The following is a 19,489-nucleotide window of genomic DNA, read 5'->3' on the forward strand; positions in this document are numbered from 1 at the left end:
GTGAAATGGTTATTAAAACAAACAGGCTAATTTCTAAAAGTCCCCTCTGTGAGGACATATGGGCTAGAGACATAGGGCCCAGAGCAGATGCCTCATAGGTCCTAGAGCTTCTGGCAATATCATGTCAAATCCAGGTGTCCGGTCCTCACCAGAGATCAGAAACAATTTATCTGGCAACAACTCCCTTTGAGAAATCATTTGATGGCCTCAGTTTAATCAATAACCGTCTGCAAGGAATGGACATCGCTAATGAGTGATGATCTTCAGCAGAAAGATCCTTCCAACACTTCTCTTAAGCCTACCCATAATTTTCAGCATCAAAACCAATGAAATCAATGGCAAGACCTGCATGCTCACTTGTCCTGATCTTGCCCTTCTTCATCTGTCCTACCATGAACATGATCTAAATCCCAGACTGCCGATACAGTACCCTGTATTAGCACTTATTTTGTCATCTAAAAACAGCAGGAAGAGAGGGATGGCACAAGTCCAACAAGAGCTGCCCATTGCTCTGATGCTCCTTTGGGCCTTGATTCAAGTGAATGGCTGGGCCTTCCCTGCTAAAGAGAAAACAGTGGCACTTAAACACATTTACTTTATTATAATGATCTTTTTCTCTGTGTTTTCTTTCCTAGTTGCAACGGAATGTTACAGAAATGTGCACTGCAAAATAACTCAGAAAATAGATATTTTTCTGCATTGGTAGGTTGCATTTTACACATTTTTTAGGCTATATTCCTGCTTGCCTTAGATGCTATTATGAGGCTGAGACTGTGAACATGATAAGCAGGATTTCATCTTGTCACATGTGGAAAGCCAAGAACATCTGAAATTGTCTTTAAAGTGGTTACAACCCCAGGTATTCTGATTCTGGCTCATTCCAAGCTGCTCTTTCCTCATTTGGTCTCCTTCAAGCGCACTGCTTTGTTGTTTCTTTCCATCCAGAAACTAAAGAGTAAATAAAAATCTTACAATTTGGGATGGTATTAAAAAAAAAAAAAACCACACACACACAGCAAATAAAGACATTTTAATTGCATGGGATTTCTGAATAAGATTTCAAAGTGGAAAAAAAATAACTATGTGCCTGGTACACAGAGAGCCCTTTCTCTTCCCCTTTGTGGCAGAGGAATCAATGGAATTCACATAGAAGAAGGAGGGGGTGGGAAGAGAGATAGGAGATGCCTTGCTTCGTACCAGCAGGTCACAAGCCTAATGAGGCTTGAGCAGTGTTTGAGAGGAAGCTGCTGACCGTATCTCCATGTGTACCTTTTTGTTCCTTGCCTTGGATTTGCTGGTCAGTGGCATGCTGCTTTGCCTGGCTCTCCATAGAGCCTGGAGCCTACAGGAATTTGGACAGAGTGGTACAGACATCGCCGACAGAGACCCTGATCACTGACTATGCCTTTAAATGCAGTCTCATGACTTAGTCTTTCCTCTGTTACCTATTAAAGGAGGAGACAAGACGTACATAGACAGCTTCAGTTCAGACACCCAGAAGGACCCAGAAAGGCAAGACAATTTAACAGAGCTAACTGTGAGTAAATACCGGGCATTAGAGGTGCTCTCTAGCGCAAAGGGCATAGAGAGAGATTTGTAGAAAATCCTGAAGGAAAAGAAGGTGCCATATTTTTTAAAATGTATTTGTATACTGCAAAATTCTGTAAAGAAAGCTATTCTGTCATTTCAGCATTTTTTTCTTTACATACAAATCTATGTCTCTCTCAATAGAACATTGACCAATGCCTGATTTCCCATAAAAATCCTAAGCAGTGATTTTGTGCAGCAGGTATTGATGCCTTTTGCGATTACCACCTTTTTTTTCACCGGGGTATATTTCGTACAAGGAGAATCAGAGGAGTGTATTTTTCAGCCAGCTTTTGCAAACTTAGATCTAAGCCCCAACCTGGAGCTCACAGTTGAAGACCTGCACCTCCCAAGGGGTGGCCCTCCCCTTGACAGGCTGGGGATGGCACCTTTTCTGGTGGAGCAGAAGAGAGCTGCAGAGGCTCAGCACCCCAGAGGATAGGTGGCTTTCATTTAGGTGTCTCATCGTACCTGCAGGTAGCTAGATTTTAAATGGATGGGCACTGTGCCTCAGTGTACTCTAATGGTTACCCATGTTATATTGGTACAGCATCTGGAAAAGTCTGGTCCTTGTTAGCCAATAGATGATCAATAAGTCTCTACACTTTATTTTTTTATAACAGGTACTGGTGAGGTCTGGACAAGTATTACACTAGCAGTCACTACGATAGCAAGTGGTAGTTTAATGCTGATGTAAAGAGAAAATTCCTCTGTCACCTTGGCATGCTGCTTTTCTAAAGATCTCTATTATTAATTGCAGGTATGATTATCTGGTGGAGACAGCTCTTTGGTTTGCCTTCATGCTGCCCACTTTCTTCGCTGCATTCATCCTGTCTGCTTGCTGCTTAACCAAGGGCGACTGCCTCTCCCATGGTGAGCTGAAAGAGCTGAAGACTGAATTTGCCATCAACCTCTACCAGCACATGGCTGAAGCAGAGAACAGAACCAACCTAGTGGTGTCACCAGCCAGCGTGGCGGTTTCCCTGGAGCTGCTGCAGTGTGGAGCTCAAGGAAATACCTTTACAGAGCTGCAGGATGCCCTAGGATACAGCATTCATGGTAATGTACTATTTGAAAAAAATATTTCTTGATAGTGATTGCCTTGCACTTTGCAGTCAGTTCATGGCTTTACTAAGGAGGCAGCAATTGCACACACTGTACTGAACTTCTGTCCTATTAACAGGCACTGCAAGAGGTAATTCAGGATTATTTTCTCCATATTTGCTAGCTAGGTATCAAGTGGACAGTGGAAACTCAGTAGTTTATATGCACGTATTCATCTGTCAGTGCTTACCCTTACTGCACCAAAATACAACTCCACCTAGAGCAACTTCTTCCAAGCCAGCAGAATTGCTCCTGGTTTCCTGAGGGGTTCTGGTGCGCGGTGTGCCCCAGCCTCCTGCGGCCTTACCTGACGGCCCCACGATGCCACCAAGCTTCCCACCACTGCAGCAATCATTTCCTCTCCTGTGCCCCCGGCAAATTGTATGAAATCTGGGGGAAGTGAATAACCTTGAAGACTCTACTCCTTTTCCTATTTTTATTACAATTGGCCAGCAAGGCAAAAAGTAATAATTTTTTAGAAGGAGACTGGCAGACAGAGAGATACATGGACAGACAGATGGTGCAATTGCATTTTTTCCTGAAAGCAGACTAAAATAAAAAGCTCACTGAAAATCTGGAAGGAATATGAAAAAGGCAGATGTCTTGGAATCTAGCAATAAGTCAGCTGAATTGAAGGATGCTGTCTTCATTTTAACTCTGGATTATCCTGTCATCTCATACTATGTATTGAAAACTATTTTACATTATGGGGCCAAAGTTTTTGAAAAGCAAATTACTGCCTCATCTTCAAAACTTGCAGCTTGCATACAAGACACATATAGAGGTGACGTCACTATTTCTCAGCATAAAATTTACTTTCCTATGTAAACTAAAAAGAAAATCCACAGCAATCCACTATCCTGTGTGGTAACCTACCTTAGTCCTTATTGCCTTTCTGTGTATCATTCATAGTCAAAACCAACAAAATAATATTAACAAACACACGCAGATACTGCTGCGTGTGCTGACACAAGGGCTGTGCGCCTGTATTACGAGCAGCCGATGAAATGAAGCCTTGCTTATAAGACTCCTCTTTCTGCAGACTCTGCAAGGTCATTTTAAAGGACATTCATTTACACAGAGATTGTGCCTTGCTAATTGCCTCACTTCTTGTCATGTCGGGACTCAGTTATTAAGAAAGAACCTTAACAAGAATATTGCACAGTGAAACTGAGGTACAAATCTCCACACAAAATACAACGTGAAGTGTGGAGGTTCTTAACATCCTGCTAACTCTTCTGCTGGGTGTCCTACTTCTTTTCTTATGGCACATAATGCCAAAGAGATGTTTTCTCACCATTTTAGTAGTGTATGTCGCAAGCTACCAGTTTTTCGCTTTCAGTATATTAATGTGTGAATGTAAAAATAAAGTAGGACGAGATCTACTGCTACTGGTTATAACAGCACATTTCTAGTAATGCCTCCATCCAGGAGGCAACCAACAGCATGTTTAAAACTAAATAAGTAAATCAAATAATTAGATCACATTTCCTATCAGCTCAGTAAAACCTTATCGTATATATGTATGCATACCTGCTAAAATTCTGTTCTTCTATTAGATGTTTGCATTATTAATGTTTTTGTTGATCTGTCTTCAACAACAATGAAGGACAAGGTAAAAAAAACTTAGCAGGCTGAAAACAATGAAAACGTTGATGGTTCAGTCATCATACAGGGAGAATCAGCTCTTACATGTACTTGTAATCTTCTTCTAATGTTTGGAAGATTCGCTCACCTCCTTTCTAGTACTAAGGAAAATAATCTATAAAGAGATGTCTCTCTAGGCAGTGCAGACAAAATGAAATACTTTAAAATATTTTCTCTTTGCTGTTTTATGTTATCCATGGTAGAATATTTAAAGCAATTTTGAACTGTTCTCTGAGTAAAAATTCAGGACTTTGGCTAGCTAAGTGCTTTGATATTATTGAAGTTACAAGCTCAGGATACCACACCTCCTGTTAACATCTGCTTCCAATTTACCATCTTTGGTTTCTTACATCCTCAAAAGAGCTTGCCAAATGCTAGCGCACTAATGCAAAACACACAAGAAAAGCACTTTACACCTCAAACTGTGCAAGTTTTCTTGACATCTGTTCAAGGAGTCCAACGTTTCATCCCTTAAAAAGTAATAGGTCTGAATTTTAATACCAAACTTCATACAGGTCTTAAAGGTTACGTTATTAACCGGGTCCCAGGTTATTAAAGGGACACTATTAGGTTAGAAAACATGCACTGTATTCTCAAGTGGTAGCATATGGTATACATTAAACTCCCCCTCTACCCCATCAAGGTATGGTCTCTCTGGAGTCGTAAGATTTCCAGCTGGAGTCACAGCAGAAAGACACAAATTTCCCACTTTGGGGGAGCTGGATACATGTGAGCTGCCCAGGAGGCCCTGGAGTTTCAGGCTGAGGCAGAGAAATACCTGAGCTGAGCTGAGCACAGCACCCTGGAGAAGTGAGAGGTGCAATATTGGCCTCCTAGGAAAGGTGGCGAACAGTTGCTATTCAGCAGTGAGTTGCCGAGATTTCACACAGGAATTAGGACCCCTGAGAGCTGGTGCCTTGTCTGCCCAGGAAATCGGAGAGGCCCTAGTAGTCCCACTGAGCCAAGAGACACTGATTTCTTCACTGAAGAACAACAGTCCTCCAAACTTTCCCCCATTCTCACAGAAACTTTATTTACAAGAGGAGGAACCTCTTAATAACTTCTTGGAGGTGATGGACAATCTAGGACTTCAATGTGGCAAGTGTAAGCAGGTCACCTCTGATGCATGACAACGGACACGAGAAAGGGACTGAACCACGAACACAAGGAGATTTGACACAGAGCCCACCAGCATCACTTACACTGGGTGCAAGTCCCATGCACTGGGAGGTCACCTCAGTCTTAGCCAATCCATTACAAACCACCAGCGTGAGCAAACTAACAACCAGCAGAAATGGCTGCTAAATCACCCTTCAGAGAATCCTGTCCGAAAATTTTTTGATTTCAAATACACAAGATTCACCAAGATGACAAGAGTCCTGTCCCTGCTTGGCCCACACCTCAACCTTGTGTCCGTCACGTAAGCCACTACCATGAACTACCTTGAACTCCGCATGAACAGGACACTGGGGCGCTACTCAACTATTTTCATTAGCAGTTTGGACAATGCACTAGGGAATATGTTATTGAATTTCTGAATGACACTGAGATAGGAGTTGCTACATGCATTTTGGAACACAGAAATAGGATTTATAATGATCCTGGCAAATTGGAGGAATGTGTGAAATAAATAGGATGTAGTTCAATAATGACAAGTGAAAGGTTCTACATCTGGAAGGACTATTTATCTGCTCAAGTGGGGGAGAAAGGGGCTAAAGAGCAGTTTTTCAAAAAAGGACCTGAAGGAGGGGTCTTTGGAATTAAAAAAAATGAACAATGAATGAAAAACACAATCACGGCTCAGAAACATGCCTCATGTTGTGATTTGTGTAAACAGAAGAGTCATTTGTAACTCACACGAAGCAAACTATCAGCTCTAGCTAGCACTGTCAGGCCTCATCTGGTATACCGCACCAGCTTGGGGCACCATCCTTCGAGAAAGAAAAAACAAAAGTGGGAGTGCAGGGGAGCGGAGACAGCCCGGGGGTGGTCAGAGAGATGCCTTCTTGGGATGGGTGGACTCGATTGTGGCAAGAAAGGGAGACAGCAGGACTGGGCCTCTGGGTGCTCAGCCCGCCACTGCCAGAGGCACCAGATCTCAATCATGGGAATTCAGAGCAGGACCAAAAAAGACAATAACATTCCTTATGAAATAAGAGTTGTGTTCCCATAGAGGAGCGAGGCAGACTGGGGCGTGAAATCAGCCGCTTGGCGTATTGCACCACAGTGATTTCCACAGCAATATGAAGCGTGCTTTGCCGTGTCCAGTGCATCACCGTGCTTGACAGTGAAGGGTGCTTCCGTTATTATACTGCTTTAATTTTCAGAGGACCGCTGGTGTCAACACTGGAGCTGAGAGCTGCCAAGCCCTGACACCGTCTCTGCTGTTCTTAGCCTCAACATGATAATCACAGTATTTCCTTTTGTTTTGCCTGGCAGATCAGAGCGTGCAGGATTTCTTGCACGCGGCGCATGAAGGGGCGACCGGCAGCTCCAGCCAAGGCACCACGGTCCAGCAGGCTTGTTCTCTCTTTGTGCAAGCAGGAGTTCAGCTCTTGCCCCACTTCGTTGCATGTACCGCGTGCTGGGTGAACAGCAGCCTGCAGCAAGCCAACTTCAGCGACCCTAACGCCACTGCAGCCCAAATACAGGAATGGGTTACCAGCAACACTGGAGGTAACATAAGAATGATTGGACAGGACGAAAATGTAAAATGAGAGGAACTAGAGATCCTGCATTTAACCAATATAAAGTTTTTTGCCACCCTCCAGGTTGCATAAACCCAGACTGGGAGCCTCACAATCTAATCCCTGTGCTGTTGCTTTTTTCTAATGTGAGGAGAGAACATGGACTAAGGCTGAATCTGTCGGTACAAATTTGCAATATCGAGCCAACACCCATTTGGCCTTATTTCTCTAATTTTTTAAATGGCAATTCTTTGCAGTGTCCTGAGTTTTAATGAGGAGCAGCCAAGATCCCCAGGGACTGAGTCTGCTGCATTGGATGTTTCCATGCTGCTGTGGGGAATACGCAGGGCAATAAGCTCAGCACTCAGGCTCTGAAGTCAAAATGGAAAATAAAAAGAATTTGCTTTCCACACAAGCAAGAAAAGTAATGAAACTAAATTGAATGTTAATGAAAAAATAATTGAAAGAAAAGTCATTAGAACCAGCAGACCAAATTAATTCTTGATTTGCCCCATTGACTGAAGTTACACAAGTATTAATGTGGCTATCAACATGTTTAAAAGTAATATGATTTTAAACACACACACATTAAAGCTGCCATTGAAAAAAATATTTCTATTCCTCTCAAATGAACTGTAATAAGTGATCCAACTTTATGAGAGAAAAATATTGCTCTAGAACCAAGAGCAGAAATGGGACTTCATAATCTGGTAGTCCCATGAATATTGATGAATTAAGAGTGGATCACACTTTCAAAAAGCTCTGAGAAACCCACGACAGGATCAGTTAAATTGCCAATTAAGAAAGGGATGGGGATAATTAGGGTCTCAGCTTTGTCTGCCAAATACATATCACCAGTTTCAAGCTAGGTCAATACTACTGAACTGATTTGGGGCCAGGGCCCTGAACGATGAGTAGCGACAGCCTGCTGCTGTCCAGGCTGTTCAGTTATTAGCGCAGTCCTTGCATGACTTTGGCCCATGGCATCTCCTAACGTGACCTCAGTTAAGGAGATGCCCAAGATGGGCCAACGGGCACTAGAGCTATGTTCAGGTGGGGTAAAGAGGGCTTAACTGGGTGAAATCGTGCCATGTCTCTCACCTTTAGGGCCAGAGAGAGGTCCTGACCTGATGCTTTACTTACTAATACAGACCTGGGCTTTATGTCTGTGTATGCAGTGTGAAGTGCATCTCCCCCCTTCTCTCTTCTGTGCAGATGGAGATGTCCACAGCATGTCCTTGGAGACAGCTGCATTGCCTCTCAATCAAATCGCTGTGGTGAGCACCATGTACTTCAAAAGCACGTGGCAAAAGAAATTTTCCTTCATGGACACCCAGATCTTGCCTTTTACTACAGCAGAGGGCTCAACCCTGAAAGTGCCTACAATGCATCACACAGCTGAAGTTAACTATGGTAGCTATCCTTGTTCCAGATCTGGTATACTATACAACATAGAAGAGTTTCATGTATTGACTTCCCATAACCACTGTACTAAGATGTGGTCTTTTCCCAGCTTGGAATAAAGAAATCCCATAAAATGAAGAGACCATGAATCGACTCCCTATAACCAGAGGCAATTATGAAACAGATGTTTGGTTCAAAATGGTTCCTAAAACATCTACTGTCCATGCCCATCCCTCCCAGCCACCCGTAACAGACCTGTCAGCTGTAGCACACATCTGAAAGACACCAGTGTTGTGTGCCATGAGAAGGGAAGAGGCGAGCCTAAGGGTGCCATCGTACACAAAGTCCCTTGCAACAGGAGGGAGGTTGTTAAACAAAGCTGCCAAAGGACCCTAAGGAGCACATCCGGCCCCGTAACAAAGGAGCAGTTAGAAACCAAAACAAGATCAAGCCCCTACCAAATTTGACCTGCAGGGTGGATGTTTCCTGCAGCCTCCAAACCTGATCACTGTTTGCTCCTGGAGCATATAAGCCACCAGGGGAGGTTAACATCACCGTGAGCACTGGCACTGCACACCCATCCCACTTGTCTCTCGTTACAACCCGTCTCCAAGGCATGGTAACAAATCTTCAAGGCCGAAGTCCACAACAAAGACAAGAGGAGTTTTGCTGGGCCTTATATCCAACCAGTGGAAGCCGTCAGTATGGGGCTGAAGCAGTATAAATGCAGGGCAAATAAGTTATTTTGTATGCTCCTTTCAGAAGTCTGGAGCACATGGGTTGTTCACCCAAAGATGAGTTTGTTTATTGCAGGCTTCATTTCCTACCATCAGAAATTCTTCCACTTAGTTCTAGAGTTCCCTTTAAATTGTACCAACTTCCTTCACTTTCTAAAATCTTCATAAATACATGTCTTGTCTTGTGTTTTTGAAGCATCATTGTGTTTCCACTACTCCAGTCATCAAGTTATATTCTTTGTTCTTCTCTGACGAAAGTCTTCTTGGATATTGAAAGTACTTTGGAAAACTATTGGTAACCTCTTCTCAACCCAGAAACCCCGCTTTTAACATAGCTCATAGCTGGCTCCTCTTCAAGCAGTTGCTCACCACCTTTCATTCCTTCTGGTAGTCACCACCACTTCTACTTGTAAATAGTGTCCTGGTAAAATTAAGTCTAATACTTTATTTAAGACTAGTTAGCTGGATTTTCTCCTATGTAACAAAACAGTTATCCTGTCAAAAAACATCACAGATTTGCTTGTTTTGGCCTATCTGATGTTACAGTTTATCTCTCCCTATATCTCTCTTTGTGACTTCATTATTCTTTCCTCCAGTGCATGTTTTAGAACTTTTCAAATAAAGACTTAAAATTTCCCAGATCACTTTCTTTTTCTTTACAAATATGCTCCTGTTTCCCAGTCATGGGACACAACCTCTAAATCTATAGAATTATTAAAAATCTTTGCTAGCACCATTGCAAATTCACATCCGAGTTCTTTTGGTGTTCTGGAATGATGGTCATTCAGGTCCCAGATTATTATTTGTGAGTAAAAAAAGTAGTTAAGTAGTTCAAGAGGGGCTTTTTCGTCTCTGACATTCTGATTTCTCTTGTCCTTTGCTCATTTCCATTAGGTACGTCACCATTATCCTACGATGTATCATCAAATTAATACCTTCCCATAAGTTCCAGCACAGTAATTGGGATGAATTTAAGAAATTCTAAAATTCTCAGTGCTCAGCAGCACCATTCTTTCATGCTTTTTTCCCCCCTCTTGTTGTTTGTATGACTAAATCTTCATCTCTGAGCAACAGTCACATCAAGCAGACAGTTGGCCACTCTTCATTTCTACGCTTCTTAACCTCTGAACCTTAATTCATCTAAGGAACCGCTTTGCCCTCTTTTTGCAAGCTTGTCCTTACCATCACACCTTTGTTTGTGGTGCTGATTCCTCCTGGAACCTGCTGTGTGTCCTGCAGCTTCTCCTTCTGCTCGGGTGCGAGCTCCCAAGCATGCTAGCATCTCCGACTTACAGTCTAATTCCCATTCTTCTTGTGCATTCAAATCTTTTGGAAGTTAAGTCACTTTACTGAGGAGTACATCTTGCCTTTTCCAGATCCTAAACCTTATCATCTTCGTCTTCAGGTAACATCAACCACCGCTGCAGCTCACAGTCATTCAGCCCCAGGTGATTTTGTGTTACTGGCGCATTGCAAGGTCTGGCGCTACTCGTGAAATCTGGAATAGCGTCGCCCTTCGTCGCTTCACTAACTGTTCGGTTAAACAAACAAGCAAACAGGTTTTTGGGGAAGAGCACACGCTAATCAGCTCAGAAACCAACCTTGCCTCTGAACGTAGTCTTTTTTTTAGGGAGAGATAGAAAAATAAGGTACCTAGAATGACTGAAGGCAGGGTGTCCCCCGTGCTTATGAACAGCATAAGCAGAAATCATAGATAGAAAACAGAAATTCATTAGCTGAGATGCAATAACTGCCCAGATATCTCCTCCCAGGCCTTTGTAAACATGGTGTAAAACTATTAGTTGTAATTGTCTGGCCATTTCCACAACTACAGGAACTCCATCCTTCCCTTCCTGAAGTAAATAGCAAAGAAAAAGAAAGTTAGTCAAAATACTGGGATTTTCTTTTCATTCTGTTTGAAGTGTGTGAGCTCTCTACAGCTGGAGAGATGTTTGGGAAGTGTAGAAAGGAGAGATTTTTTCCTTTTATTTGTTGATTGTCAGATTTGATAGGGTCGATTCAATCTTTCTCATTAGAAATGCTAGAAACATTTCTGACAAATCGGTTTGAAATTAATACAAAGGACATGTCTTCTACAACAAAACAGATGCAGGAGATAACTTTCCTTCGTTATTAAATGAAAGCAGTTGTTTAACATTAGGATGCAAAATGCAGAGAAAGGCAGATCAGCTGTGGCAATTATCAATCTTGGTATTTACAGCTCTGTTTATCCTTTCAGCGTGGCCATGTAGAAGAGAACAGCGCAGGGTCAATCAAGAAAGTGCCAAAATTATTCTTTACATGTGCCTCTTAAACACTGCAGCTGTTTAACATAATCATTTTTTCCAAGCAGTTTGTTCTATATTTAGATACTAGTTTAGCATATATAATCCTTATGGGAGGCTCAAAATCAGTTCGAGTAAGGAACGCTAAATGTCCTCACTCGATAATCTCAAGTCCTCATTTTTCTTTTCAATTAGCAAATAAAGTCTTTATAACCTCAGTGGACAACATGCAAACATCAAATATTTGCATAGATTAAACTGTTCACATCCCGTGCGGTACAAGCCTAAATCTTCTCTGCTTGTGCTCTGCGAACCAGAAGGCCTTTTCTCAACAAAATGATTTCATGTGTTGGAAGTTGTTTTCAACAGAGCGCTTCCCTCTAAGTGCTGCAGGGCAGGAGGGCAAATCTAAGGCTCTAAAATTTGATCTAGCAGAATAACCAACAATTAATCGTAGCTAATCTGGATTCACATAGCTAACAAATGTTGCCTGTTGAACGTTCAAGACATTCTGTAATTATGTATTTATGGGCAAATATGTAGAGGTTATGGACATTAGCTAGCTATATTCTGCTGTTCACAACACCCGACTTCTTAAAAAGCACGAGTATCTGCTCTGAACACAGAGCTACAATAGCTGGGTTATGGCTGAGATTAGATACAGTATTTTGGATGGCCTACAGCAATAGCAGTGGTAGATCACTTGCTTACGACTTACATTTTTAACTCTTTGCTTGCTGACTATTGCTGAGCATCCTTGAAATGCCATTTATTGGATTAACGGAAGATAAAATAGGAAAGGAGGATTGTGATAATTGAATCTGTTTTCCCGTGTAATGGGAGTCCATTGGATTAATTCTTCTTTGAAATAAGGAATCTCTTAAAAAAAAAAAGCAAACAATATTTTTAAATGGTTGTTGCAAGTTGTTCCATAACTATTTACAAGTTTGGAAGCCCAACAGCTTTTTTTTTTTTTTTTAATCTAATTTTTATGACCTTCATCTGATTTTGATAGATTTTAGGCCTGGATTTTCAGAATCAAGAAATTTGCTGCCTAAATAAGTATGAGCCTAGCTGATTTATGGTTTAATGTAGCTGTTCATTTCCTGAAATAAGGTTAAAACTGATTTTTAATGGGTAGCAAAGATGGAAACATGGGGCAAAATAGTTTTCAGCTAATTAAATAATACACTTCTCATTTTCTTTTTGTAATTTCTTTCGGTAGCAAATTTTTAGTGAAAGACGCAAGATGGAAATCACGCAGAAAATTGTCAGTTAACGCAGAGAATAAGCCCAGCAGGAGCAGGCCCAGGGCAGCTGCTGGCATCGACTCAGTGACGTTGCTAAACTCCGAGCAAGGAGGGCAACGTCTATGCGAGAGGGTAGCGAAGCACCCACGTGCCGCTGAGAGGGCGCCTCAGATATTGCAGTTATGGCCATGGATGTTTTTCTCCCCATATTTATATATGTATATACCTGTATGTATGTATATATATATATATAACCACCTGCCTCCCCCGAGCGGGGTTCGTTCACTTGCGTGATGAAATAAGGCTGATACCTGCCTACCTCCAGGCCAGTTCCAGACGGCGTCTCTGGAGCCGTTCAGCGTGGTGGAGTTACCGTACGTCGGGGAGAAAATCAGCATGTTCGTGGTGCTTCCCGGCCACAGGAGCACGTCGCTGGCCCGGATTGAGTCGCACCTTTCTGCCAAAGCCGTAACCCTCTGGGCCAACAGCTTGCAGAGGATGAAGATGGACGTTTTTCTACCTCGGTGAGTGGTTTGATTAGCTCAAGCGGGCTTTGCTACTTCCGCTGTCAGAAGTACGTATGATAGCACTGACACGAGCAAAACCAAACGAGGCGCTTTCAGCTTTGTTCTTACGAGCACGTCATCAAAAAAGCTGCTCTGACCCTCGCTAGAGCTGTGAAGAGGTGAGCTGGGAATGCTAACGCTTTCCGGTATGTTATGTGCTCTCTAAAAAGGGGAATTGGGTTGATTCTACGTTTCTTTCTTGAAATTTGGTTGGGGTATAATGATCCTCTAATGATCTGAAAAGAGAGAAATGTTCTTGGCCCTTTCCCCCACCCCATTCTTCTCTTTGCTTAAGGAAGAGAAAATATATAGTAAATATATACTACATATATATATAGTAAATATATAGTTAAGAAAAAAACAGACTTATTTTTACAGCTTACTTGTACACTAAAAAATATATGAAAAAAAGAATTCGGAAGCCCCCGCCAACCACAACCGTCTCTCCGCGCGCAGGTTTCAGCTGCCCGTTTCGCGTGTTACTCATTCGCCTTTGCTAGGAACCGCGTGTATCCTGGCAGCGCTTTCTACCAGCTGCTCAGATGAAACCGGGCAGCGCGAGGAATCAGGTGCATCGCCCACGTGAGCAGCAGGGCCTTCGTGCATTAGCATGGCAGGGCTCTAGCGCGCAGCTCGTACAGTACTTGCCCCATGCTAATGAAGCACGGAGAAGCAATTTGTGCGTTAACATTCCCTTTTCGTCCAGGCTAATCTTTTGCAAATGTTTCAAAGGGCCCTTTGCCGCAGCCAGGCAGACTGTTTTTTTTTTAAAAAAAGAGCAGATTCAGGGAAGCGCAAAGCTCGTGTGTCAAGAAGGGGGAGACGCAGCCTGGCTGCGGGGGTTGCGGTGGAGGGTTCTGCCCGTTAATGTCTTCAGAGCAAGACGAGATGGTTTTCTGGAAAGTACGTTTTAATCAGATGGAAAGCATTTGGCTCCTAAAGCGACAGGCTTTGGATGAAATGTGACACCTTGAAATAGATTGTGTCCTTTGCACCTTTTAGTGCTGCGAAGCTATGAACCCTGCATTTAAATAAAATCTATATCATGTTCATTTCAGATTCAGTATCCAAAGCCATTTTGACCTAAAGGCAGCTTTTTCTGCCTTGGGAATTACAGATATATTTGATCCCATCAACGCTGATTTTAGAGATATTTCAGGTAAGAGACTCTACTGAATAAAGTGATCATTGCCTGCATAGCTGTAGACTCTCAGATCATATTTGAGAGATTCAGCAGACTGGGCCTCCTGAATTAATCGTACTTCTGTCTCTGTGAAACTCCAACACATGATTCATATTCAGCTGTTCATCTTTATTATTGATATTTCTATGTCCAGCTTTGGTTCTATGGGAAAGCAGAATCTGATAGAGACAGGGTTGCTTTTGGTTTTCTTTTTTTTTCTTTCTTTCTTTTTCTTTCTTTCTTTTTTTTTTTTTTTTTTTTTTTTTAAGATTGAAGCTGGCAAAACAGCATTGACCTGGAAAGAAGACTTTTATTCAGAGCTTGATGATGCCTTAGTACAATTTGCATTCCTAACACTATTTATAAGTGGTCATTTAGCAGTTAGATTATATGCCGGTTCAATAAGTCTCTATTCCAGCTTCTGACATTGCAAACAATATTGGCTGGCACCCGTGATACTTTGGCTTGCTAAGCCAGCAACCAATGGACTAAATTATTAAAATACCAATAAATACTAAAAGACTCCAAATTATCTAATTTATTTGGGTTTTTTTGTTTATTTTTGACTACTCCAGCAAAGTAAATTATTTCAACTTGGACATCCCTGCTCATAGCAAAGACTCAGAAGTGGTAGTTGCCAGGTGAGATGCAGAGAGATCCTGTGATAACCTGTGTAACGGAGGTAAACTGCAAGAGATTTCTCCAGTTCAGAGGACCTTGATTTTACCAGAAAGTTGATTTTCTGGGGCAAACCTTGGCAGGCACTTCTCTTTGTTTTGTTTTGTTTTCTTTTCTTTTTTTGGTACCTCTTCTAGAATTCAACGTAGGGTTGTTTTATTGCAGTATGTATCTCAGAGTGTAAGGGGATGCTTGTTAAGATGAATACTTTGAGGAAATGAACTTCATTGCACTTTAGTAACCTTAAAGCAGCTTCTTTCCTACATATGCAACTTGGTGGCATTTTGCTTTACGCCATACAGGGTGAGGCTTGATCCTGCCCATGGCAGGGCTATGGAGTAAGGCTGTCCCGAGGTCCTTTTCAATTCTGGCCTCACATGATGCAGTTCTCTTCTATAACAGTAGAGTTATTGCCACCATAGTCTAAGAATTGCATGAAACAGAGTTTATAAGAAAGAGCTGTGTTGTTATTCCACCAATAGATACAGTTGGAAGAAAAAGAAAAAAAAGGTAAGTTTTCAGTTCCGCCTTTAGGATGAAGCAGAAACTAATTTTCAGAATATTTACTCTCAGCTCACTTTCAGTACAGAAATTTATTGCTTTATTTCAGACCTGGAAAAGCTTCTTTATGCCTGAAAGCTTCTACTTTTTTCCAAAACATTAGTTTATCTAACTGAAAATTGCTGCTTCTCCCCACAGTTCTGTCTTTCTTGCTTCCATCCCTGATTTTTGGCTGAACAATATTCAGACGGAGACACAGAGTGTTCTTTTAGTATTTCCTTCTTTTCATCTACATGATTCAGGCTTGGTCCGTATATTCAGACAAAAAAGAAAAGTCTCATGACCTTCCCCGCCTTCTACCCTCTGTGGTAGCTGGGGAGAAACAGACTGGTGACACCTGGTACCTGAAAATCCTTTTTTTTTCCAACGCTCCGTTTCGCGTCACAGCCCAAGCCCCCTTCTTCCTGGACAGCAGCATTTTTCTATCTTAGTTTCCCTTCCAGTGGTTCCTTGATCCAGCAGTCATTTGTCGTCCCCGCTGTGTTATCTAGCTTCTGCTCTTGCTGTCCAGTCGCCCGGGGGACCTCTCAATCTGCTGGTCGCTCAGCTAATGCAGCTATCATGAGCATCACCTTCCTCACGTGTTGACATCTGAAGATGTTCCTACATGCTGCTCTTCTGCAGCCCGGGCCCGGTTCCCACCACGAAGCACCTGTGGACATGGCCACGCAGCGGAAGGCTCTCCCAGCAGAATCGCGAGGACGCACAGCTGAGCAGCTCCTCCAGGTGCACAGCCAGCACCGTCCCCCTGCCTCCCCAGATCAGAAAGCCAGTCAGAAGGATGAATAGAGAACAGCAGAAATGCCTGCAAGCAGGAAGAAAGAAAGAATCCCAATTTTGTATTCATAGGAATGATACTTTCCCAGGAACTTCTATGCTCATCCATATGTTAGAGGGAAGTCAAAGGCACTTGGGCTATCAAGCAACTGCACTCTGTGACACAGGACATGTTTGGGTAGATAGATTCAAGATACACATGAGCTTTTTAGCTTATTCTCCAGGTTGACATGAGGTCACTTGGATCCAAAAGTGAGGTAGTTGCATTATCTCAGCTGTGCCGAGAAATAAAATAACCTTGATATCAAGGTAGCTCAGAGCTTAGGGGTGTCTGCACTTGTCCCTATCAGACAGACCTGTGAAAAAGCAGAATTAGAAACTAGGATTTGCTGGCATGGAAGACGGATGCAGAAAAGCAGCTGAAAGGTAGATTTATACCGTGTCATCTGTCTTTCTGAACATTAAGTGCTGAAGGAACCCATGAAAGGACTTTGTGGTAGAAGAAAAGCTAATGTGTGTGACATATACTGTATTCAGCATCTGTTCACAAGTCTTAAGGTGGGCACCATGTACTTGTTACTGCAATAAGTTCCTGGAAAGCTAAACATTGTCAAAAGCTGTATTCTTCTTACAAAGCACTAAGTATTTTGTAAGCAGTTGTATCCTGAGAATGGTATTTTAGGAAGTGTAAGAAGGGCTGCAGAATTTTAATAACCAGTAACCATAGTTTTGTTTCATCTTTTTAAATCTTTGTTTCATCTTTTAAAATAAAGGAGCCAGGAGTCAAACAGCATTAGATGACGGTGCTTGTAGACAGCATCGCTCCAGCGAAAGGCAAAGGCATCGAAATCCTTCTTCGGTCAGGTTAATCTCTTGGGCAATTTTGTTTCAGTCATTAAATTAGTTGCTCAGATGAAATGTCTGACAGTTTTACAAACCTGATTTTCTGCACAAGAAATGGTTGAATTATTTCGATAGAATAGGTGTTAGCAATAGGATTCAGATAATTGTCACTATTCACTTTTTTTTTTTTTTTTTTTTTGGTCAGAGCAAGGCAGTCTTTATGTTTCAGAAGCTATCCACAAAGCAAAGATTGAAGTAACGGAAGATGGTACGAAGGCATCAGGAGCCACAGGTAAATCAAATAAACAGACTTTTTGCATATCACCACCGCACCGTACTAAAGCCTTTGATTTAACAAAGCATGCTGGCACGTACATCCAGCTATTTTGAAATTTAAATATATACCTGCCTTCTTCACCATATCACGTCTACATTTTAACATCTGTAGTTAACATGCTTCCACTTCACCCTGTTAATTCCTCATAAGAAACCTTAAAACTCTTCCCCCTTTTTTTATGTTTGATCTTAAAATGACATTAAAAGGTTTGAGTGCAAAACAGTTTTACCAGCCCAGGAGAGACCTAGTTTAACAGAATAAATGATGGCTTTTTCTGTCGGTCAAATCTGCTCGCTCAGACCACAGAAACAAGCAGTTAAAACAAGGCTACTAACGTTTTAGCCACAGCTCCTCAACCACCAGGGAGTTTCTTTCCTGTTTGAGGATGAGCCCTTTGGTAGTACTGACGTTCGGGATGTTGAAGTTCTGTCTTCAAGGAGGAGTTATAGGCTTAAGTTTTTTATGTACTTTGAAAGGTGATGTTTATGTCCAGCCATTTCTGGTAACAGAGACATTTCCACAAGAGAAACTGCAAGAGGAGGAGAAGTTCTGAGTAAAACTCCCGTCATTGCCTACAGCCTCAGCAAACGACCGTCTCTAGTCAAACAACAGCTCAGCCAAACTCTCTCTCTCTTATTGAGCTTCAGTATTTTTAGTAATATTTCTGGTAACTCCCATACAAAAGAAAAGCTTCTAGGTAGCTTTGATTACCTACCCCAGCTAAGGCTACAGCAATCAGTAGGCAACATCCGATCTTCATCCCACTGAAGCCAGTGCCAGAACTTCCATTAATTCCAGTCAGACCAAGCTAAGAAGGTGGTTTAACAAGGTATGGTGATATTTATCTTTCACCGTAAAAGCCGTGCATCTAGCCACACACTGGCTTGTTGCGGCAAAGATGCTAAAGCACGCACCTCTTTTTGGAGCACGGAAACGGTGCTGCTCGGGCTAGTTTTGTTGAGCCTTACCAGAAATTTCAATGGGATTCTGTTGTCCTAACTGCTCACTAAAATAATCCATATCCGTTTGGCTTTTTGGAGGATAGATTATTAATGCTTCATAGCTACAAGGAAGTAAAATGGAATAATTGTCCCCATCTGTGAAATTTTATTTAAGCAAGGCCTTCTTCTCAATAACTGCTTTCTGGGCCACCATGATTCTGAAGGAACATAGTTTTAATGCAGTAATTAATCCATAACCAGACAGGGGAAGGGTGATCATAAAGCAGTCTGAGATACACCTAGGTATCCTCTCAGTTGAGGATACCTAGGTTTTGTTGAGAGCTCTAACAGAGAAATTCCAGGATGACTTAGGTTTTCCTGGCTGTTGCTTTCCCGTTTACAAAAGGGGATACATTTGTGCCTTATTTATTTTTCCCCCAGAAGAGCACAGCTGGGAATTGGCTAACCACTCAGGCAATAGCATGGTAGGACTTCAGCAGTTTTTGTTTGTAAAAATGACGATGACAACACCGTGTTACCTTTGAAATCCAAAGCCAGCTAGAATCACGCCTGCAGCTAAGTACAGGTGTACCTTCTGCAGGCGGCCACCCAACCCCGGACTTGCTGAAGACACCTAGAGTGACTTTGCAATTGGATAAAAGCTTTTATTATTATTATTATTATTATTATTCTTAGCATATCATAGTAACCCAAAACCCAAGGTACGAAACATCAGAGCTTGAGAGCATGGTATAGAAAACGGGATGAAAATGGATACATTTCACTAATGTTTTCTTCATTGCATTGCAGCGATGGTATTACTCAAAAGATCTCGAACACCTATTTTCAAAGCAGATAGACCTTTTACTTTCTTCCTGAGGCAAGCTAATACAGGTATGTAG

The 19,489-nt window shown here is 42.0% G+C and overlaps 1 protein-coding gene across 1 annotated transcript; it reads left to right on the plus strand.

The window, feature by feature from the left end:
* The first annotated feature begins 1,411 nt into the window (after positions 1-1,411).
* Positions 1,412-19,489, plus strand: SERPINE3 (serpin family E member 3). Its single transcript, XM_062576572.1, has 8 exons — positions 1,412-1,561; positions 2,367-2,646; positions 6,778-7,014; positions 8,241-8,438; positions 13,027-13,225; positions 14,326-14,426; positions 17,515-17,601; positions 19,398-19,489. Exons 1-8 carry the CDS (start codon positions 1,412-1,414, stop codon positions 19,487-19,489), a joined length of 1,344 nt encoding a protein of 447 aa, XP_062432556.1.

Source organism: Rhea pennata, chromosome 1 (assembly GCF_028389875.1).
Source record: "Rhea pennata isolate bPtePen1 chromosome 1, bPtePen1.pri, whole genome shotgun sequence".
Taxonomy (NCBI): domain Eukaryota; kingdom Metazoa; phylum Chordata; class Aves; order Rheiformes; family Rheidae; genus Rhea; species Rhea pennata.

Excerpts from the sequence above, each read along its gene's own strand:
- SERPINE3 (XM_062576572.1), top strand. The coding sequence starts at position 1,412 with ATGCAGTCTCATGACTTAGTCTTTCCTCTGTTACCTATTAAAGGAGGA. Across the intron at positions 1,562-2,366 it reads GTAAATACCGGGCATTAGAG|ACAGCTCTTTGGTTTGCCTT; the intron begins GTGCTCTCTAGC and ends TATCTGGTGGAG. Across the intron at positions 8,439-13,026 it reads CACAGCTGAAGTTAACTATG|GCCAGTTCCAGACGGCGTCT; the intron begins GTAGCTATCCTT and ends GCCTACCTCCAG.